The sequence below is a fragment of the Monodelphis domestica genome, chromosome 2 (genome assembly GCF_027887165.1).
Source record: "Monodelphis domestica isolate mMonDom1 chromosome 2, mMonDom1.pri, whole genome shotgun sequence".
NCBI lineage: Eukaryota > Metazoa > Chordata > Mammalia > Didelphimorphia > Didelphidae > Monodelphis > Monodelphis domestica.
In genome coordinates, this window is record NC_077228.1 from 291,945,447 (window position 1) to 291,969,015 (window position 23,569).

The 23,569-nt window shown below is 36.9% G+C and overlaps 1 protein-coding gene across 7 annotated transcripts in view; it reads right to left on the bottom strand.

The window, feature by feature from the left end:
- Positions 1-23,569, bottom strand: part of ADGRF5 (adhesion G protein-coupled receptor F5) — a 159,242-nt gene that overhangs the window by 12,201 nt on the left and 123,472 nt on the right. For all 7 annotated transcript variants that reach the window (XM_007484034.3, XM_056818364.1, XM_007484032.3 and 4 more), the window contains 6 exons: positions 22,796-23,005; positions 19,578-19,790; positions 18,340-18,489; positions 10,049-10,257; positions 8,734-8,913; positions 3,529-4,923 (listed from right to left, as the gene is read on the bottom strand). In XM_007484034.3, the coding sequence (XP_007484096.1) occupies positions 3,529-4,923; positions 8,734-8,913; positions 10,049-10,257; positions 18,340-18,489; positions 19,578-19,790; positions 22,796-23,005 (2,357 nt within the window). The remainder of the gene's footprint in view (positions 1-3,528; positions 4,924-8,733; positions 8,914-10,048; positions 10,258-18,339; positions 18,490-19,577; positions 19,791-22,795; positions 23,006-23,569) is intronic.

A 23,569-nucleotide genomic window follows, 5' to 3' on the forward strand; every position in this document is an offset into this window, starting at 1 on the left:
ACCACCAGCAACCAACCCCCAATGACCAATTCACACCCAGGAGCCAACTTCCCCTCAACTGCCAGCCCTAATTGTCAGCAACTCACCAACCCAACAGTCAGCAACTGATCTCCTTTTATATCCTTTTTCTACCCCACTTCCTCTTTCTATAGTTCTTCCTTCCTGTCTCTATTGTTTCTACTTCCTGTCACCGTTGGCTGGTTAATCCCTATACATCTCTATGGTAAGAAGACCTACAGATCCCCGTTAAATTTAAAAAAAGGAATAAAGAATTCCTTTTAACACATCTATCTATCTATCTATCTATCTATCTATCTATCTATCTATCTGTCTGTCTGTCTGTCTGTCTGTCTGTCTGTCTATCTATCTATCTATCTGTCTGTCTATGTATTTATCTGTCTATCAGTCTATATATCTATCTATGTATCTATATATGTATGTATCTATCTATCTCTACCTGTCTACCTATGTCTATCTTTCTGTCGGTCTATCTATCTATCTATCTATCTATCTATCTATCTATCTATCTATCTATCTATCTGCTATATATCTATATCTGTTTGTCTAAGTACCCACCTTTTTATCTATTCTTGTTTAAAACAGGTTATACTAGAAAATGGGCAGCTAGGTGGCATAGTGGACAAAGCACCAAACCAGGAGTCAGGAGAACTCATTCTTCTGAGTTCAAATCTGGTCTCAGGCACTTACTAGCTAAGTGACCCTGGATAAACCACTGTCTGCCTTAGTTTCTTCAACTGTAAAATAAACTGGAGAAGATTTTTTTTTGTGCCAAGAATTTGCCAAGAAAATTCCAAATGGGATCATGAAGAGTTGGACATGACTGGAAAAGAACTCAACGACAACGACCCTATACCAATGAAATTTCAAATGCAGTCCTTATTTCTAAGATTGAAAAGTTAGAACTAGAAGAAGCCTCAAAGGTGATCAAATCAAACCTTCTCATTTTATAGACGAGAAAACTAAGGCCTAGAAATTAAGTGACCAGTCTGAAGTCACAAAAGGAGTAAATGGTAGAATCAGAATTTTAACTGGGGTCCTCAGGTTCCAAATTCCTGCGCACCATATCACATTGCCTGTTAGAGAGGAAATCATGTAATTCATGACTTTTCCAAATCTTCGTGATGATCAACAACCCTGTGGGAGGACTCAAACACCTGAGCTTCCCTAAAGAAGGATGACACCAATAAATAATAAGAATATTTTTTTACAAAAATGGTGAATTCAACTAAATAAGGATTTCTTCAGCTCTTTACCTCCATCATATCAACCTTAATCCCTCTGGTGAACTGTGTTCTGGTCAGTTTGCTGTTGTTATTCAATTATTTTCAGTTGTGTATGACTCTTCATGACCCCATTTGGAGGTTTCTTAGCAATGGTACTAGTAGTGGTCAATCATTTATTTTTCCATTTCCCATTTTACAGGTGAGGAAACTGAGGCATACAGGGTTAAGTGACTTGTCCAAGGTCACACAGCTAGGAAGTGTCTAAAGCCTGATTTAAACTCAGGAAGATGAGTCTTCCTCACTCCAGGCCTGGCCCTCTGCCCACTGCACCCCATAGATACCCATTTGTTAAATCATCCAATTCCTTTATCACTTAAAAGATCTTAATGTGAGCCTGAGGCATTTGTCTAATTAGTGAGAATTGCTTAGACACAAAGGTTTCTTTAATCTACTTAAGTCCTTTTATGTGTGTGTATGTATACACACACATCATACATATATTACCTTATTTATTCTCTAAAGCTTAAAATACTCAGAACCCTAGTGAGATAATGCTACAGGCATTATTGTCTGCATTTTATGGATGAAGCAATTGAAGGACAGAAAAGTTAAGTGACTGACTTGCATAATGTCACTAAGCTAATATGTGTCAGAAATAGATCAAATAATGCAGTGTGATATCCTAGATAGTATGCTCAGAGTCAGGGAGGCCTGGGTTCAAATCTTGCCACTGATTTTTTTTTAAACTATGTGACCTTGGACTAGCCACTTATGCTTTCAGACTTTTATGGTGATAGCAATTCCTATAATACTTACCTCACAGAATAGTAGTGAAGATAAAGTGAGAGAATAGTAAAAACTAATAATATAATAAAATAAAATAATAATATCAGTATAGTAAATAATAGTAAAACCAAATAGTAGTAATATAATATTTAAAATAATAGTTTTAAAAGGGGCAGCTAGGTAGCTCAGTGATTAGAAAATGGAGCCTAGAGTCTCAAAGACCTTACTTCAAATCCAACTGAGTGACCCTGGGCAAGTCACTTAACCCTCTTTGCCTCAGTTTTATCATCTAGAAAATGAGCTGAAGAATGAAATGGAAAACCACTCCACTATTTCTGCCAGAAAAACTCCAAATGGGGTTATGAAGAGTCAGATGTGCCTGAAATGACTGAATAACAACAACAAAATTCTATGGACAGCTAGGAAGCTCAGTGGATATAGTGCCAGACCTGGAGTCAGGAGCATTTGGGTTCAAATCTAGCCTCAAACCTCTTCTAACTGAATAACCCTGGGCAAGTCACTTAATCCTGTTTGCCTAGACCTCACGCTTCTGTCTGGGAGTAGTTACTAAGACAGAAAGTAAGAGTTTAAAAAAACCCAAGTGAATGAATATGCATATAAGGTACCATAAACCTTAAAGTGCTAGTTTTTTAGTTATTGTTTTATATGATATATAATAAAATAATGATTTTAGTTATTATTGTTAATAATATCTATAGGGCCTATTTGACAGAGTTGTTTAGAGGTTCAAATGAGAAAAGATATGTAAAATGCTTTGTAAACATAACAGTAAGATATATCTGCATATGAGCTCATATGTGTAGATTATATATGTCTATATGTGTCTAAATGTTTGTTTTTATCAAGAAATTGATTCAGATAATATTTGTAAACACATTGGTAGGAGAGGCCCCTTGATAAAAGAAAGGATTTTCTTCCTCCCTAATATTAATAAGAAGCTATTAAGCATGAATCTACACTCTTAAAATAAGTTCTTCTTTGCTCTCTGAGTTTTGGGGTTTCTGGAGGTTGGGCTAAACGGTTCCCCTGAATTACACTCCTTCCCAGTTTTAATTCCTGCTTTGAGTTTGGTCAATAATGCATCCAAATGGCATGGAGTAAGGAGGACTTGTGTTTGAATTAGGTCTTGGCCACTGACTAGCTTACTAGTAATTACAAGTTATTATATTCCCAGATGATGACTACACTTACACTCCCATTACTTGGGAGTGTAACCCTTGGGAGTTTTCTCATTTGTGAAGGGGAGATAATAATTATCTTTACTCAAAAGGATTGTTGTGAGGGTCAAGTAAGAATGTATATATATAATGGTGTCAACTTTAAAGTACTACATAACATTGGTCATTATTAAGAATTATAATTATAATTATATAATATATTGTCTATATTATAAATAATAATTATAATGATTATAATAAACTAATAAGCAACAAGAGGAATAAATGGTCCAACCCTTCTTATTCCCCACCTTACTTACTTGGAAGGCATTCAATAGAGTAAATACAATATGGAACACAGCACTGCTTTCCTGGAACACAGTGGCCAGTCCAAACCCCCAGGTGAGTCCTAGGAGGGGAGTGAGGACACCGATGCTCTTGGTTATCTGAAACAGACTATTCTTTTCTTGGATGCTTGGCTTATCCCCAATAGAGGGTCTCAGGATTTTCGTGATGACCACAAAAGTGATGGTCACATTTATCACCACAATGATCAGTGCAGGAATCACGAAAGCCAGGAGAGCCTTGGTGTCATCCCAGTTGAGCCAGCAGGCATTTTTCCTCATGTACACATTCCTTGGCTGGGTGACCCCCACTGTAATGATTGAGATGACGAGTGGGCAGCCATAGCCCAAGGAGAAGGCAATTGCCTTCTGTATGGATTTGCTTGTGTCATGTAGGATAAAGACCAAGCGGTAGAAAAGCATGAGACCCAGGGTCAACATCCAGAAGAAGACACTGAGGTAAAAGAAGTGAATGAAGAAGGTCGAAGCCACACAAGCTGTTTCACTGAGTAGGTAGCGTTGGTCATGAATGACAGCAGATACAATGAACCAGGAGTCAGCGATCAGAAGGGAGGCTGCGATGTTCACTATGCAAACATGGCGCATGTAAGAGGTCCGGTTTTTGGTCACCGACTTCCAGACAAAAGCTTCAATAATCAGACAGGCTGCTAGACTCAAGATGGAGAAGCCGAGGCCAATATAAGAAATGATATCCAGCAATATTTGTACAAGGGAGTTGGAGTCCGGAGAGTCAGGAGACATAAGGATGGAAAATGAGGTTAAATGATTGCAGGTGCAGAGGACACTCTCCTCTTTCACTTGGTCAACAAAGCACCCAGTATTGTCCCATCCCCCTGTGTGGTTGGAGATGTGAAAGTTCCAGAAGACACATTGAGGTGCCACCAATGACAGGTCATTCTTCTTAAACTTCATTGAAATCCTGAATGGCTTTGTCACACCCTGGCTCACTGTGGTTGTCATCACCAAGCCATTCACTATGTTCTTGTCCAGAGTACCCTGAGGCAGGATAGCTTTGAGTGTTGGGTACGCCAGTGTGACTATGGATGAATTTGGCTGCAGGCTTTCTATCTGATGCCTGTCAATGATTACATGACCCCAGAGATTGGAATTGGGAAAGACAAAGTGCTGGTCATAGTCTGTCACTTGACCAGCAGTAGTCACGAGACCCCTCATTTGCACATTGACCTGGGTGATGGAAGGAATGGCACTGATTCCCTCGTGCAGCACTCTGGAGAATCTCTCTATGGAATCCAATAACCGAGAGCTCTCATTGGCTTGTTGCTGATGCAGAATTTGCCAGGTATTCAGTATAGGTTTTCCAAGAATGACATTGACTGTAGAGAGGACATGCTGTAAGAGAAACAGCACATGGAGTATGAACAAAACAACACAGTAGGGGCAGCTAGGTAGCTCAGTGGATAGAAAGCAGGTCTGGAAATGGGAAGTCATGGGTTCAAATATGGTTTTAGATACTTCTGAACTGTGTGACCCTGGGTAAGTCACTTAACCACACTCGCCTTAACACTTACTGCTATTCTGCCTTAGTATCAATTCTAAGACAGAAGGAAAGGGTTTAAAACAATCAAGACAATACAGTAGAGTACAAGCTCCTTGAGGACAGGCATCATTTAATTTTTGACTATATCTTCAATGCTCAGCACAGTTCCTGGAATATAGTAGGTACTAAACAAATACTTCTTAAATTCAACTCAAATGAAAACACAATGAAAAATAGAATATTACTCTAGTAGAGGAGTTCATGACTTTTTTTTTTGCCTATCACGGACCTCTTTGGCAGTCATGGAGAAGCCTCTTGACCTCTTGCAAAATGATTTTAAATGCAAAATATAATTTATGGGATTTCCTAGGAAACAGTTATTATTAAAACAAAGATTTTAATTTTTTCCCATTCCGAGTTCATAAATACTTTGAAATCTATCCACAAATTTTTCAAGGGTCCACAGACACTGTGATAAGAACCTAGAAATTATTTGCATCACTGTTAGGGGAGAAGAAAATAGAGGTAGAAGAAATCATGTAGAATCAGAAGATTAGAGCTAAAATATATCACTATGAGCTGCAGGGCAGTCTGGCAAATTCTTTAATAACTCTTCCTTTCCTTCCCTCTTATTTCTGTTAAGTCTCTCTTTCCCTCTATTATAAGGGAAATAAGAAAAACAGATCATTCTTCTCACCTAATAAATTAGTGATGGAACTTGCTTCCCTGCTCATGGGCTTTGCCCTTTTTGCTGTGATGTCCAAATATAACACTTGGTCTTTGCAAAGCCTGAGTCATTCACTACAAGTGAAGAACCTTCAGCATCTTTCCACAGATTGTCTTCCTGACTCCCAAACTCAATCCTCTATCCACAGTGCCACCTAACTTCCTCCTATGAAACAGAGTTGAGGCAAGGAGGCACCCAGACATGGTGAGACAATCTGTGGAAAGACGTTGAAGATGGGAGTTCAAATCTTGCCTCATGATATTACTACCTGTGTGCCCTTGGGCTAGTTATAAAAGGGATAATAATAGAATTTACCTTCCAGAGTTATTAATATTATTACTGGTATTAATAATATTAGTTATTATTAATGATTGACTCTTGTAAGAAAGGGTGCAAAAGGGAAAGACGGAATCTTGTAAGAAGAGTTTGAGTGACAACAAAGTTGGTTGGAAAACAAGGCACCCTGGGAGAGGAGAGACCTGGGAGAGATCCCCCTGGAATTCTTGGCCTTTTTAACTGGGACCTCAACCTAGCAAGACGTGATTTCCTTGCTGAGGACCTCACCAAGAGCCATAAGGAGACTTAGCTGTTAACTGTTCAAAGTTCCTTCTGTCTAAGGATAATACCAGTCTAATACCTCAAAGAACATCACAAAAGAGGATCAGACCCCTCCAAGCAAGGGAGTCATGGACTCACTGTCAAGGAGAGCCCGGCTCCCCCCTTGCAGCCCTCTTGCACCTGTTCTGTCATTTCTTAGGCTAAATATATAATAGATAGTTAGGGAAAATTTAGTTGGATTCAGGACAGTGAAACTTTGGCTGGCTATACAGCTACCTGAACAAAAGATTCTGGTTAGGAAATAAATTAGGGTCACCAAGTTCCTCTTTCCATCTCCCCTACCTGCTTGTATTCAAGTCATTAAACCTTTTTTTTTCACTGTCAGATTTTCTACCAAGTGATTTAGTTTGGGAAACTTTGAAAGGGTATCTGAAACCAACTTTAACAGGGAGCAATCAAAACCCTCCCCATCTGAGGCAAGGTCACAGGGGGTTGCCTCCAGATCTTCTCCATGCCACGGAATCTGGGGTTACCTTCAGGGCTCTCCAAGTAGAGAGACCTCCCTTCAACTCTTCATCACCTTTCACATCAGGGAAGCCCTTATTGCCTGTGCAGCACCTCTCAGCAGCCTCACTCAGGGGAGGTGAAAAGACAGTAGGAACCAACTAACTCATCTACAAACTCCCTTTTGAACTCCACTAAAGTACCATCAAAATACAGTGAGAAGTTACAATTTATTACACTCTAAAAGCAATTGTGAGGATGAAATGTGATAATAATAGCAAAGCATTTAGCACAGTGCTTAGCATGAAGTAAATACTATATTTATATAATTGTTTTCTTAATTTATATATAATTTAATTATATTTATTATTTTATATATTTCTCATTTTAATAATACATTTATTTATATATTATGTAAATATATAATATTTGTTAGTTACTATTATTATTATTATTGCCACACAGATGAAAAGAAAAAATTTTTATTGATTTTATATTATTAATCATAAATCAAATGATCACATATAATCCTTCAGGTAGATCACTGCAACTATGATTTTTTAGAAAGAGTTAGACTCACTTATTACACTAACTATATATAAAATATTAACCACAGTATTAGAAAGGACATAGTTTGGTGTATTAGAAAATTGTAGCAACTATAAGGTTAGAAGAAATAGTATGATAGTTCTGGAGGATTCATTAAATTTTATTATCTTAACCTTGTACTGGAACTTATGACTTCGTATCAAATGTTCCAAAGTCTCGTTACCAAATGCTATAGTATGTTTCTTAACATACTATGTACCTCCTGATTTGTTAATGACTTAGGCTAATTAACTGTCAAAAGCTGACAAAACACACTGTTGAACATCTAAAGGGGGTCTCTTTGCCACAGGCTGGGCATGGTGAGACATCCAGATTTAATTTACCACAGTTAAAGTTTAGATCTTCAACTCAGAATGATGATCCAGAGATATATATTTATTTCTTACACAGGGTCGTTGTGAGAATCAAATGCGTTAACAATAGAGTGCTTTGCAAACCTTAAAAAAATGATATAAATTCTCTATTATTATCTTAGAATCTTTAGCTTCCTTCAAGGATTAGCCCTGGTATTCCCCTCCTATGGAAAACCCTTCCAAAATGTTAGTACTTTCTCTAGTCTCAAATTATCTTGTATTTACTGTTGTGTTTATATGTTGTGTTCTCCAGTAGAAAGGAAGTTCCTTGGGAGTGGCAAATTTTTATTTGTCTTGTATCCATCCATATGGCATCTGACATGTAGTAATTGCTTAACAAATTTTTGGTGAATTAAATTACCTTGTAGAAGTTTTTCATTCAATAAGGATCACATCTCTGGAAAGTGGTTATGTTCTCACTGTTTTCTGATATAGAGATGGGCAAGTGCCAAACTGAATTTGCAACAATTAGTCAAAGTCCAAAAGACTCGGGAAGCTAGAGCAGCAACTGGAATCACATGCATAGAATTTGACCGATGTTACATGAAACATGACCTTGGTAATAACCAATCAGCCAAGAAAATGCCCTGGCATTTCATTTCAGAAATGAACTTGTAACAGGTTTAAAAAGGGGAAAAAAAGATATTGAGTTAGTCATAGAATCTTAAGTGGGGAGCTGGAAAAGATTATCATATGTCATCTGTTTCAACTCCCTTCTTTTTGAGGTGCATGGAATAGAAATGACTTTCCCAAGATCTCACAGGTATAAGCAGCAAAATCAGGATTTGAACCCAGAACTTCTGAGTTTACTTTTCTGTACTACACTGCTTCCTAATCTATAGGAGCAAGCATATCATGTAGATTGAGGACAGGAAATCCAAACAATCTTAAAGTTTTTAAGTATAACTTACTTTCATCATATCTGAAGTTACTTGGGTTGGGACTGTTGACAGCAATTCCAAGATGGTAATAATGGCCTTTAGGTTTCCAGGTGATGATTTAATCTCATTTTCCACCTTCTCAGTACTACTGGACAGATCCTGAAGGTATGTCAGTAGCTTCTCTTCTTGCTCAGGGCTCATAAGCAAAGCCTAAGAGAGAAAAGTCACCAGTTAGTTAACAAATCGTATTCCTTCACAAAATATCTCAAATCCATCCCTCTATCTAATTTGCCATCGAACCATATAACATGTATAATGTTCATACAATGCTTCCATGATGTAAAGCACTTTACATATATAATCTCTTTTCATCCTCATGAATGGCCTTGAGAAGTGCTACTATATTAATATTATCCCCATTTTACAGATGAAGAAACTATGGTTCAGAAAGGTTAAGTTACTTTCTAGTGATCACATAGCTAATATATAACAAAGGTCAGATTCTAGCCCATGGATCTCTCAGCTTCCAAAAACAAGCATTCTTTTCACTATAAAAATTCATACAGACATCTGCCTAGGAGTAATTTTATTAAAATTGCTTTAAGCTAGTCTACATAAATGAATTCTGAGAAGATTCCTATATTCCTATATTTCTCTCCTAAACTGAAAGAAGTTGTAGATTCAGAGCACATCTATAATTTTTTTTTCAAAAAAGGACAAGAAAGAGGAAGAATAGAAAGAGGAAGAAGAAAAAGAAGAGGAAGACAAAGGAGGAGGAGAAGGAGGAGGCGGAAAAGGAGAAGGAGGACGAGGAGGAGAAAAAGGAGGAGGAGGAGAAGAAGGAGGAGGAGAAGATTGATGAAAATTGATGCAAAGTTAAGTAACAAGTACCAAGAAGTAAGAAGAACCAAGAAAATAAAATGTCATGACTACCACAATGGGAACAGAAAAATCAGCAAGACCAAAAAGATGCTTTGTAATTGTAATTATGAAGATTAATTACAAAAAGAGATGAAAAAATGCACCTCCCTTCTTGGAAGGGGTGGGATACAACACAGAACAATATATACACTATTAGAATCGACTGATCTGTTGGTTAGCTTTGCTCAATGTCTCCCTTTCTGTCTGTTTGCCTCTCTCTCTCTCTTCTTCATTCCTTATTACAGTGTATGACTCTGGAGAGCAGGAGGGGAGGAATATATTTGGAATCACAGGTGATGTTAAAACAAATTATCAGAGAAATTAAACAAAAAGAAGGATGAGCCAGGAAGATTCTGCTTTTTCCAGGGAACTTTTGCCAAGACTTCTTCAAGTATAGTCACAAGGTTAAAATTTTGTGAATTACCTTTGTCAGGCCAAGCAGATTATTGATTGGAGCTGCAATACAGTCATTCTTCTTTACTTTCCATGTGGAGCCTTCACAAATGTAAGTGATGGTTCCTCCCACTCCATGACCAGAATTGTTAGGAATGTCTGAAAACTGGCACAACTTCTGAATCATTTTCCCTGCCTTACCATTGCCAATGTTAGAATCTTGGCAGGTGATGTTCTCCTCTGCAGCAGAAAGAAAGGGAAAGTATGGAAAAGAGTAAAGTACTTTCTCACTATATGACTAATATGGAATTATATTTAGCATGACATACATGTGTAACCCAGATCAAATTGCTTACTATCCCAGGAAGGGGGAAGGAAACAATCTGGATCCCAACATTTTGGAAAATGTATGTTAAAAATAAATATTACATGTAGCTGGGGAAAAATAAAATATTAAATTTAAAGAAGAGTAGAAACTAGAAACATTTTTTGGTAAAGTAATGATATTTTTTCCTGAAAAAGATTTTTATTAGTGGTCATGAAAGCAGGCACATAGGAATATACCCTCTGTAATGGGAAGGCAAAAAAACCAAAGCTCTTCATCCAGATTTTGTGAGAGGTCTGAAACCTTAAACTTCCCAGGATAGAAAAAGAAAGGAAGCATCCTTTTCTAGATCCACCTTGCCCTTGAAGTTTTAGAGGAGTGTTCTTCACTCTTCACCAAGCTACAGAAGACATAGTGAGGTTCTGGCTCTCTCATTATTAGAAAATTATCTTTAAAATAACATGAGTCAGGAGAGTCAGAGTTAAGATGGCGGCTTAAAAGCAGCAAAAGTTCAGACCTCTGAAAATCCTTCCTTCCCAATCACAAACTGAATGCTCCTAGGGGACTGAAATTCAAACTTAACAACAGGACAGAGCCAGGGAACCCTCCTGCTGGACTTAATTCAAAAGGTATGCCCCCAAAAAGTCAGAATCCGAGAAGACTCGGGTCTAAGGGGAAGGCAGAAGGAAGGTCCCAGGACCCCTCCCCCTAGAGTGCAAGGCATCTGGGGGCAAAGGCACTGGTCTAGAGGGTGTACCTTGCGAACAGGGCTGTGCCAGGCTCAGAGCATGGAACACAGGCAGCAGGGAAGCAGCTGGAGAGAGCTGGAGAGAGCCTGGGCAGCTGAGACCTTCCATTTGGCTCCAGTTTTCCAGGAGTTTTTGGTCTTAGAGCACATAGAGTCCAAGGCAGCTGAACTTAATCAAAAGCCTCCAGAGGACAGGGAAGCCAAAATTCCTCCCCCAGAGACTGTACTGAGAGATCTGACAAAGCTCCAAGAGGGGAGACTGACAGAAAGCCCCGAAACAAAAAAAAAATGAGAGGAGCAAGAGCACAGACAAATACAGGGAGCAAAGAAGGGGTAAATATGAGCAATGACCTTTGACAAAATACAACACCCACTCCTATTGAAAACACTAGGAAGTATAGGAATAGAAGGGCCTTTCCTAAAAATAATAAACAGTATATATCTAATATTATCAGCAAACATCATCTGCAAAGGGGTAAACTAGAAACCTTCCCAATAAGATCAGGAGTAAAACAAGGATGCCCATTATCACCTCTATTATTTAACATTGTACTAGAAACACTAGCAGTAGCAATTAGAGAAGAAAAAGAAATTGAAGGTATTAAAATTGGCAATGAGGAGACCAAGCTATTACTCTTCGCAGATGATATGATGGTTTACTTAAAGAATCCTAAAGAATCAACCAAAAAGTTACTCGAAATAATCAACAACTTTTTCAAAGTTGCAGGATATGAAATAAACCCACATCAGCATTTCCATATATCTCTAGCCCATTTCAGCATCAAGAATTAGAAAGAGAAATATCATTTAAAATCACCCTAGACAATATAAAATACTTAGGACTCTATCTGCTGAGACAAACACAGGAACTATATGAACACAACTACAAAACACTCTCCACACAGTTAAAATTAGATCTAAGCAATTGGAAACACATTGATTGCTCATGGGTGGGACGAGCTAACCTAATAAAAATGACAATTCTACCCAAATTAATTTACTTATTTATTGCCATACCCATTGAACTACCAAAAAACTTCTTTACTGAATTAGAAAAAAGCATAACAAAGTTCATTTGGAAGAACAAAGGATCAAGGATATCCAGGAAAATCATGAAAAAATTGCAAAGGAAGGAGGACTTGCAGTCCCAGATCTCAAACCATACTATATAAAGCAGTGGTCTTCAAAACAATTTGGTACTGGCTAAGAGACAGAAAGGAGGATCACTGGAATAGACTTGGGGTAGATGACCTCAGCAAGACAGTCTATGACAAACCCAAAGACCCTAGCTTTTGGGACAAAAATCCACTATTTGATAAAAAACTGCTGGGAAAATTGGAAGACAGTGTGGGAGAGATTAGATTTGGATTAACACCTCACACCCTACACCAAGATAAACTCAGAATGGGTGAATGACTTGAACATAAAGAAGGAAACTATAAGTAAATTAGGTGAACACAGAACAGTATACATGTCAGACCTTTGGGAAGGGAAAGATTTTAAAACCAAGCAAGACTTAGAAAGAGTCACAAAATGTAAAATAAATAATTTTGACTACATCAAATTAAAAAGTTTTTGTACAAACAAAACCAATGTAACTAAAATCAGAAGGGAAGCAACAAATTGGGAAGCAATCTTCATAACAAAATCTCTGACAAAGGTTTAATTACTCAAATTTATAAAGAGCTAAATCAATTGTACAAAAAAATCAAGCCATTCTCCAATTGATAAATGGGCTAGGGACATGAATAGGCAGTTTTCAGTTAAAGAAATCAAAACTATTAATAAGCACATGAAAAAGTGTTCTAAATCTCTTATAATCAGAGATGCAAATCAAAACAACTCTGAAGTATCACCTCATACCTAGCAGATTAGCTAACATGTCAGCAAAGGAAAGTAATGAATGTTGGAGGGGATGTGGCAAAGTTGGGACATTAATTCATTGCTGGTGGAGTTGTGAATTGATCCAGCTATTCTGGAAGGCAATTTAGAACTATGCCCAAAGGGTGATAAAGGACTGTCTTCCCTTTGATCCAGCCATAGCACTGTTGTGTTTGTACCCCAAAGAGACAATGAAGAAAAAGACTTGTACAAGAATATTCATAGTTGCGCTTTTTGTGGTGGCAAAAAATTGGAAAATGAAGGGATGCCCTTCAATTCTGGAATGGCTGAACAAATTGTGGTATATGTTGGTGAGGGAATACTATTGTGCTCAAAGGAATAATAAAGTGGAGGAATTCCATGGAGACCGGAACAATCTCCAGGAAGTGATGCAGTGCGAAAGGAGCAGAACCAGGAAAACATTGTACACAGAGACTGATACACTGTGGTACAATCGAATGTAATGGACTTCTCCATTAGTGTCAATGCAATGTCTCTGAACAATCTGCAGGGATCTAGGAGAAAAAACACTATCCACAAGCAGAGGACAAACTGTGGGAGTAAAAACACTGAGGAAAGGCAACTGCTTGACTACAGGGATTGAGGGGATATGACTGAGGAGAGACGCTAAATGAACACCCTAATGCAAATACCAACAACATGGAAATGGGTTCGGATCAATGTGAAACCCAGTGGAATCACGCATCGGCTATGGGAGGAGTGGTGGGAATGGTGGGGGGAGGAAAAGAAAATGATCTTTGTTTCCAATGAATAATGTTTGATAATGACCAAATAAAATAATGTTTAAAAGTAAAAAAAAATAATAATAAAATAAATACTTTCTGCCTAAAATAAATAACAGGAGTCAATATTTATTCCTTCTGAATAAATTTCTCAATGATGTTAAAGTTATTCACATTGGAGACTTCTATAAATGAAACTCTCCACCCATGTGAACATAGAGAGTTAATTTCAATTCCATTAAATAAACATTTATTGGGTATCTCAGGCATAGTGGACAAAATATTGGACCTGCAGTCAGAAAGGTCTGAGTTCAAATCCAGTCTTAGACAGCTATGTGACTCTGGACAAGTTACTTAAGCCTGTTGGCCTCAGTTTTCTCATCTATAAAATGAGATGGAGAAGGAAATGGCAAACCACTCAAGTATCTTTGCCAATAAATCTCCCAATTTTTGGACATGAAGGTCTGAAATAATAGAATGTGAACAATAAGAGGTATTTATTAAAAACCTACTACATAGAAGGCACTCTGCTAAGCAATGGGAGTACTGAAAGGATCTTATCCTTTCCTCTTAGAATTTTCATTTTTCTTGGAGATTCAAACCATTTTAATCTATCAAGTACTTATTGAGCACTAACTATCTAAAAGGCACTGTGCTAATTTGGAACTATGCCCAAAGGGTACTAAAAGATTATCTGCCCTTTGATCCAGCCATAGCACTCAAGACTTGTACAAGAATTTTCATAGCCTCATTGTTTGTGGTGGCAAAAAATTGGAAAATGAAGGGATGCCCTCCAGTTGGGGAATGACTGAACAAATTGTGGTATATGCTGATGATGGAATACTATTGTGGAATAATAAACTGGAGGAATTCCATGGGAACTGGAATGACCTCCAGGAACTGATGCAGAGTGAAAGGAGCAGAACCAGGAAAACATTATACACAGAGACTGATACACTGTGGCACAATCAAATATAATGGACTTCTCTACTAGCAGCAGTGCAATGATCCAGGACAATTCTGAGGGACTTATGAGAAAGAATGCTATCCACATCCAGAGAAAGAACTGTGGGAGTAGAAACACAGAAGAAAAACAATTGCTTGATCATATGGGTTGATGGGGCTATGACTGGGAAAGTAGACTCTAAAAGATCACCCCATTAATATGGAAACAGGACTTGACCAATGACACATGTTAAACCCAGTGGAATTACACATCAGATACGGGAAGGGGGTAGGGTAAGGGGAGGGAAAGAACATGAGTCTTATAACCATGGAAAAATATTCTAAATCATCTACTTAAATAAAAAATTCAATAAATAAATAAATAAAAGGCACTGTGCTAGACACGAGGGTTCCATTGGAGTTTTTAGCAAGACAGTCAGGCAAGGCTAGAGTTCTCCCTTGGTCCTCTCTCTGCTGTTATCACAAACTAGAGGTAGAGCTAAGTATGCCCTCAAGGTTTCTATGTCATACCAAAATGCAAGACTTCCCAGGGTTGGACCAAAGTATGGATAGAAGCAGTCCCCAAAGTTCCCATGTGGCCCAGCAGAAACAAGAAGGACAGCTAGCTGGTGGAGTGAATAGAATGCTGGATCTGGAATCAGGAATATTCAAGTTCAAATCCAACTGCAGAAACTTAATATATACATGACCTCAGGCAAGTCATTTAACCTTTATATGACTCAGTTTCCTCAGGCACAAAATGGAGGTCATAATAACACCTTACTTCCAGGATGGTTGTGAGAATAAAATGAGCTAATGCTTTTAAAACTTTGCAAACCTTAAAGTACTATATAAGTGCTGTGTTGTAATTATTGTTTAGTCATGTCTACATGACTTGAAGTACTAAGACTGTGGTTCTTATGTGGTTCTTATCTTCTGGCTTTTCAAAGATTGAGTAGCACTTGTTGGTATATGAACTTTAAAGTTAGATCATCATTAACAAGAAGTAGCATCAGTCACTTGTCATGCTTCTTTACCTTCATATGTTTGTTTTTTGATGTAGCAGCTGAAATTATTGAATTGCATGAAGCAGATTTTCTACAATATTTTATGTGCTAATTCACCATTGATACTGACCATTTGGATTTGAGCTTGGTTATTCCTGATTCCAGATCCAGACTGACTCTAGACTTGGTTCTCTATCCACTGCACCATCCATCTGTTATTAGTAACTCTGAAAGGCCCTCTTTACAAAGACAGAGTCAAAACAGGTCCTAAATTGGCTCAGGTATTATTATTATTATTGGTATTGTTATTGGATCAGCTATTGGCCCTTATATAAGTATCTTTATGATATCTATACATATTAGTTTTCTCTCTCTGTCTCTCTCTCTCTTTCTCTTTCCATCTCTCCTAAAGTTATCTTCTATTGCCTTGTCTAGGTGTATATCACTTTTTCAAAGGGACATAAGCACCTAGAGAGCAAGGATTTCTTAATTTTGTCTTCTACCCTCAATATATTACATATAGAAGATGCTTTATAAATGCTTAAAATTGAGTGAAGATAAATTATAACAAAATCTTTTTTGTTAAGGGGATTAAATCTAATGACAGGATTTGTATACAAAATCAGTATGAGTAAAATGCATAGAAGGAAAAAGAAGGAGCCAATATAAAATGTCATAAAAATATGAAAAGAGATCATTTTCACATAGGCAGATCAATGAACATTTCATGTAGAAGCTGGAATAAGAGCTGAGACTTGAAAGGAAGGAATCAAATAGGCAAAAAACATGGAGAAAGCATGTTCCAGTCATGGGAGATAGGCAAGTAGAGACAGTCTGTATAAAAGCATGGGGCAGGAGAGGGCAGGATGAAGGCAGGAAATGAGTCATAGTGTTGTATGGTTGAACTTCACTGAACTGAAGGACACTGAAAAGTAGCCATTAGAGAAGTAGGAGAATAAGGAAAGTATAGAGTGTCCTAGAAAAGAAGAGAGAAAAAAAGCATCAGGAAGTTAAGTGTGGTCAGCAGTGTCAACCAAATCAGCAGTGTCAAGATCTGGGAAAAGGCTATTTGATCTGGCAGTTAATTAATAAATCATTGGAAATCTCAGAGAGAACAGATTCCAAAGTGGGTGGAGATGAGAGCCAGACTACAGGGGGCTGTATGGTAGGTGGATGAGAAGGAAATAGAGTCTCAGGGCCTGTAAACTGCTTTCTAGAAAATTAGTTTGTAGGCAGAAAAGAGAAATTAAGCATCTCTATATGTTTGCACATATAATTTAAAGCATACAATGTAACAGAAATGTATAATTTCTTACAAAAAACCTTCTTCATGTTCTTCTTTGAATCCTGAAATGTTTGTATTTGTTCATAATTATGAAATTTATTATAAAAAAAGAAAATTAATTTTTAATAGATCTGACTCTAGACCTAGAAATGACATTAGAGATCATCTAATTCAATTGCCTCATTTTATAGAAGCAGAAACTAAGAGGTAGAAAGGAGATGGGATTTGTCCAAGGTCACAAAGGGAGTAAATGGTATATCGAGGATTTGAACCCATGTCAATTGTCTCTAAGGCAAGTGCTTCTTCTATTACAGAGTACAGTCTTCCAGGAAAAGATCAATTGGTAATGAAAGAATTAGAGTATGAGAAATAGAGGAAATGATCAATGAAGAAAGACCCAGAGGAAACTGGAGGGGATAGAAAACATTTGCTTTGTCAAAGATAAAGGTCAATTCCTCTTTTAAAGTAGGAAGGAAGGTTGAGAAGAAGAGAAAAGATAAAGAGTTTAAAAAATATATTTTTTTGTTATTGTCCATCATTTTAGTCCTGTCCAACTATTTGTGACCCCATTTAGGATTTTCTTGGCAATGATACTGGAATGGCTTACTATCTCCTTCTCTAGCTCATTTTACAGATGAAAAAACAGAGTCAAATAGGGTTAAGTGACTTGTCCAAGGTCACATAGCTAGTAAATGTAGGAGACCAGATTTGAACTGAAGAAGATGAATCTTCTTGATTTCAAGCTCTTTGCTTTCTCTACTGCATTACCATAAGGAAACTTAAGGCTCAGAAAAAAAAATAAATGACTTGCCCAAGGTCAGTAAGCTATAGAGGCAAGATCTGAACTCAAACTGTGACTCCAAATCCAACCACATTTCCACAGTATGATACTTTCTACCTTTACTCCTATCCCAGGACTGTGGGAAAAGGATAAATGGAGAAGGCATTGATTCATTAATGACTTTATGAATAGAGGATGGAAGGAATGGTTTCCTACTATCTTTGGTTGTCATGGGAGTTGAGGGAACATTATATATTACCTGAATATCATTTGATTTTCTCTAGACCTACTCCAGTGTCACAATAGTTAGGAAGATGGGTAAATTGCTTTGTTCACCAAAAAATCTTTCACTATTAGAGTGTGTTGTTTCAGCACTAACTACATACATTCACATTCATTTAACTTTTCTATTGATCAGTCATTGTATCAAGGCCCACCACATACAACATACTATACTGGGCAAATGGTGGTAAAAAGTTAGAAAAACCATCAGTGGTACCCTTTCAAACCTTTTGGATTGAAGCCCTAGCAGTGTTATGAAAGAGACAAGATTCTGCCTCTAGGAGATCTGGATGCAGGATGGGAAAAGAACGAAATGAGATCTTACCAGGAACCAGGTAAAGTGTCATCGTTGTACTCTGGACTGATTCACCCACTGAATTGACGAAGTTACAAAACGGCTGAACTGTTTTGGAACACCAGATCGTTGTGTTTAAACTGTATCCATAACAGACTCTATTTCCTTGAGCTTTTTTGACTATTGAAAAAGAGATTTACAGAGGTTCACAGTGTAGCTTTGTACATGAAAGGTACTTGTTCCCCCTCTTTAATGCTATGCCCCCCTCCTTCCCCCTACCTCTTGGTGGATGGGATTTAGTCACTCGTCTTTGAAAGACCCATGCTATAGCCATGTCATTCTCTGATTATTGATTCTAAAGCTAAACTTATCTCTCTCCTTCAAAAGTCCTCTTTCCTTTCAGTCTAACTATATTATCTCTTTATGGGAGGGTGAAGAGAGGGTTAGGTATAGAGTTTTGGATTTCACTGATGGTGGAAACTTCTACTGCAGAAATCTTTTCTGTGGGGCAGTTAAGTGCCAGGCCTAGAGACAAGAGGTCCTAGGTTCATATCTGACCTCAGACACTTCCTAGCTGTGTGATCCTGGGCAAGTCACTTAATCCCCATTGCCTAGCCTTTACTGCTCTTCTGCCTTAGAATAAATACACAATATTGCTTCTAAGAAGGACAGTAAGGCTTTAAAAAGAAAACAAAAGAAAAAAAAACAAAAGAAAAGAAAGGAAATTTGCTTGCAATAGCATAGCTACTATGTTTAAGAGGTAGGTCTTTAACTTAAATCTCTACTCCAAATCTGGTCTGCTATATTTTGTTGCCATATTTAAATAGCATAACAAAGATTTGCCTACAAATAAGATAGAGGGATGATACAGGGATAACCATCAACCAAATGGACACTCTGTACTTCATTCCATTTAGGGATGTAGCAACATTGTTGTTGTTTGTCCTTGGTTTTCTAAGGGAACCAATGACATCAATGGGTGATGTTTTGACTTGACTGTGAATTGAAATTAAATTAGACAAAATGGCCCAAATAATCATCAGCCTCTTTCCTCCATACTCATTGAAGTTCAGGGGCCAGACAAAAGTCCAAATGGTCATGTAGGAAAATAGAGTAGCAGCCAGGGATTATGTATCCTATTGTCCCTGATTGATTATTATTTTGCTCACCTTTCTTGGGGTTTTGCCAATATCTTTGTTTTTTTGCCTATATTCACATGCATGAAGCAGTATGATAGTATGATTAAATGACATAGAAATTGCTCTTACCAGCAGGAAAGGACAAGCCATCAATCTGGAAAGTAACTCTGTAGTCTCCAGCCTCATTTATGCAGCACCGTAAATGACAGAAGCCCCCACAGGGAACATCAGCTTCCAGGGGATCAAGCAGGATGTCATGTTTCAGGGGTAATGGGTAAACAGTAACATCTTTTGTAGCTATGCTGAATGAGTTTTTATACCTAAATATGCAATGATAAGTCCCTGGATGGAAGAAAGCAAAGACAGGCTATTAAAAAAAAATCAACTGAAGTCATTTTTATACTAGTATCATTCTATGATGTCTATCATCATAGTTGATCATATCCCATTCGATAAATTTAAGAGTAAAGATACAAAATACATGCACAGTGTACTATAATGATGACAAAATCACTGACATTTACATAAAAATTTAAAGTCTGCAAGTAATTTTACTTATACATATTATCCTAAAGAACTTGGTAGTTTTAAAGCTAAAATAAATTAAAAAAAATTTTTAAAGCAAAATTTAGTTTTAAAACTTTACTAAGGTCTTTGGGATAATATTTATATATAACCCTCATTTGAATTCTGAAATACCACTGTGAAGTAAGTACTTCACATATCAATTTCCCTATTTTACAAATGAGAAAATTGAGGATCAGAGAAATCAAATGACTTTTGTTTGTTTGCTTTTTCCTTTTTTTGTAAACTCTTACCTACTTACTTAAAATTGATACTAATTATTGGTTCCAAGGCAGAAAAGCAGTAAGAAAGGGCTGGGAAATTGAGGTTAAATGACTTGCCCAGGGTCACACTACTAGGAAGTTTCTGAGGCCATATTTGAACCTAGAACATCTTAGTTCTCTGGATTTCTAAGCACTAAACTACCTAATTGCCCCCTAAATGACTTTTTCATGTCCATATAATTAGTCATAGGTGAGATTTGAATGTAGGGGTCCCTGACTTCAAGTCCATTACTCTATCAATAATAATAATAATAATAATTTAAAATTACTCTAATTTTAATTATACTATGACAAACTAATAAATAATATCAGAAATACTCTAGGAATAAATAAGCATCATAGAGTCAGAACAAATTCTGATATCATGAATATGCTATTGGATTCATTAAATATAACTGAAAGTCGCTTACTTTGTAATACAACTTATAAAAATACAAAAATCCAATTGCATGAACTCAATCAACATTATGCTGATGAAAAAGCATCCAACAAAAGTTTGAGTCCTGCAAATTGGTTTTCAGGAACAGAGAGATGGTTTATAATGATTGTTATCTCATTGAGACCAGAGAAGGGTAATCTTTAAAGAACTTAGATTTGGTGATCAATGTAGGCTACACAAAGAGATGGTAGAAATGGTATAGCATGCATATCATTGTAGTCTGTAAAATTTAGCACCTATAAAATATTTAGGAAGAAATGACCTGATGACTAGAATAAAATATCAGATGTTTATTTTCCTTCGTACAATAGCAGACCACAATTTTCCATACTACAAAGATAGAACTTAAAATATTATAGAAAGTTCAACTAACACTGGAAATGGACCTTTATCATATATTGAACTGTTGCTCACAATTGCTTTTCTATAACATTGATTTAAAAAAAAACCCTGAAGAACAATATTTTGATAAATGTCGCCATCCCAAATGCTCACAATCTCCAAGCTACAGAGGACACAAAAATTTTCAATGCATAAAGATCAGGTCAAGGAGAAGAGAATCATGTAAAAACTAAATGAGATACATTCCATTCCTATTGTCCTATCTGCTAATGAATTGTTACTGAGGATGCTTTTGGAGGACTTACAGAGGAGAAGTTGACTTCCTAATACTTTTTTTCAACTACAAAAATCAGTTATCAACCTATGTAATAGTCTTTAGAACATTGAGTACAGAGGATAGTAACTTGACCATGAACTGTTTTCTTAGTACCTTCCTATTCAGTGAATTGAAAATATATCTACGATGCAGATATTATAGCTTGATAATTTTCTAGGGTTTCTGTTTCCCTGTGGAGCTTTGTGTCTATACATCTCTTCTAGAGTTCTCCCCCATCCTGTTAAATTGATTAATATGCCTACTGGAATATCGGTTCATGCTAGGCATCATTATTGCCAATTGTGGCTCAGATCCACAGTGTCCTTTTGTACTCAAAGATGAAAATATTCCTGGATATGAGTTATTTATGCAAGTGAAATATGAATTAATTATAATATTCTTATTTCTAGTCCAATAGTTCAGCACAATCTAAAGGACACTAACCTCTTAGCTGATTTCTTTACCACTAAATGCTCTACTCATATTTTTCAAAAATTATATTTGCATATGTATACACATTTTACATGTATATTATATACACACATGCATATATCTCTATATAAATTGTTTCTAGTAGTAGCTGTACAAAGGGTTATGTATTGTGAATATTAATAATAGCACTTTTATAATAGCTAAAAAGTAAAAACAGGGTATATTCACATCAATTGGGGAATAATTAAACTGTATATGAACATAACATAATATTACTTTTCCATAAAAATGATTAATATAAAGAATGCCCAGAGGTATTAGAAGACATGAGACATTGTACAATGACTAGAGCAATGTGAATAACTAAATGGAATACTGCATGATTAGAATGAACAGGCTAGGCCCTGAAGAAGAGATATAAGAATGTCCTGCCATGCCTTTAGCCAGTTAGTTGGTTCAGAGGGTAGAATACTGGAACCAAAAGAAGGAAGACCTCAGTTCAAATCTGGTCTTAGATACTTACTAGCTGTGTGACCCTGGACAAGTCAATTCTGCCTGCCTCAATTTTCTCAACTGTAAAATGGGGATCATAATAAGAACTACCTCTTAGGGTTGCTGGAAGGATCAAATGAGGTAATATTTGGAAAAAGGCATGGAACACAGTCAGCAATTAGTAAATGCTTATTCCTTTCTCTTTGCTTTGCAGAAGTGACTATGGGGGTGAAATACTTCATATAATGTTGGACTTGGTGTTAGTAAGCTTTGCTGAATTGCTCCCCCCATCCCTATTGTTTCTATTTTGTTGTTGTTGTTATATGGGGTAGTAATATAAAGAAATTAATAAGAATAAAACAAAAAAAAACTTCAAGAAAGTGTTAGAATAGCTAACATTTATATAGCATTTATTATGTGCCTAACACTGTGCTAAGCACTTCACAGTTCTTATCTCACATCTGGCTTTTCCACTCACCATTCCATTCTCTTGTTGCAGTGTTTACGGTGAGCACTGATTCAGCTCTATCATTACATGTTGTGGTGACATAAAACTTTGGGTTGATTCTGGTTCCAGCAGAAGTGTTCCAGAATACTGAGTCATAGCTACTCACGTCACTGATGCATTTTATAGAGAAATTCTGTCCCTCAGAAATAGCAATCAGGTCTGCAGTTACTGTTATATTGGCTGAAAAAAAAAACCCAAAAAACAAAAACATTAACAGTGCCAAAAAAGATCATTTTTGGTAGTATCTGGAAAGACATTTAGGATTAGGTACAATGGACCCATCCTGTCCTTAGTCTGGAAAAGATGGGGTCCTCAGTGTTCTGTTGCTTGAGCAATTTCCAGGCTGTTGTTGATGGTGCTTTGAGCCACACATTTCCATCACATCCCTTCGGAACTTATTCACTTCCCCTTATGGCTTAGAATTATATCCTGATAATCAACAGGGACAAAGAGCAGAAAATTCACAGGTGTTGACCTCTAACCCAAGTCATACTGATAATGCATTCATTCCTACCATCCCAACATAGACAAATTGAAGCAAAGGAAAGGGAGACTAGGTGGGAGAGGAAATTCTTAACTCTATTAGGTTCAGTTAATGTAATTAGAGATATTTAGACCAGAGAAGAAAAGTCTGGGGTGAGATTAGGTGATGGAAGGTAAGAGATGATGACCATATTCAAATATTTAAAAAACTATCAAATGGAAGAGGATAATCTGCTTAGCCCCAGAGAGAATAATTAGAAT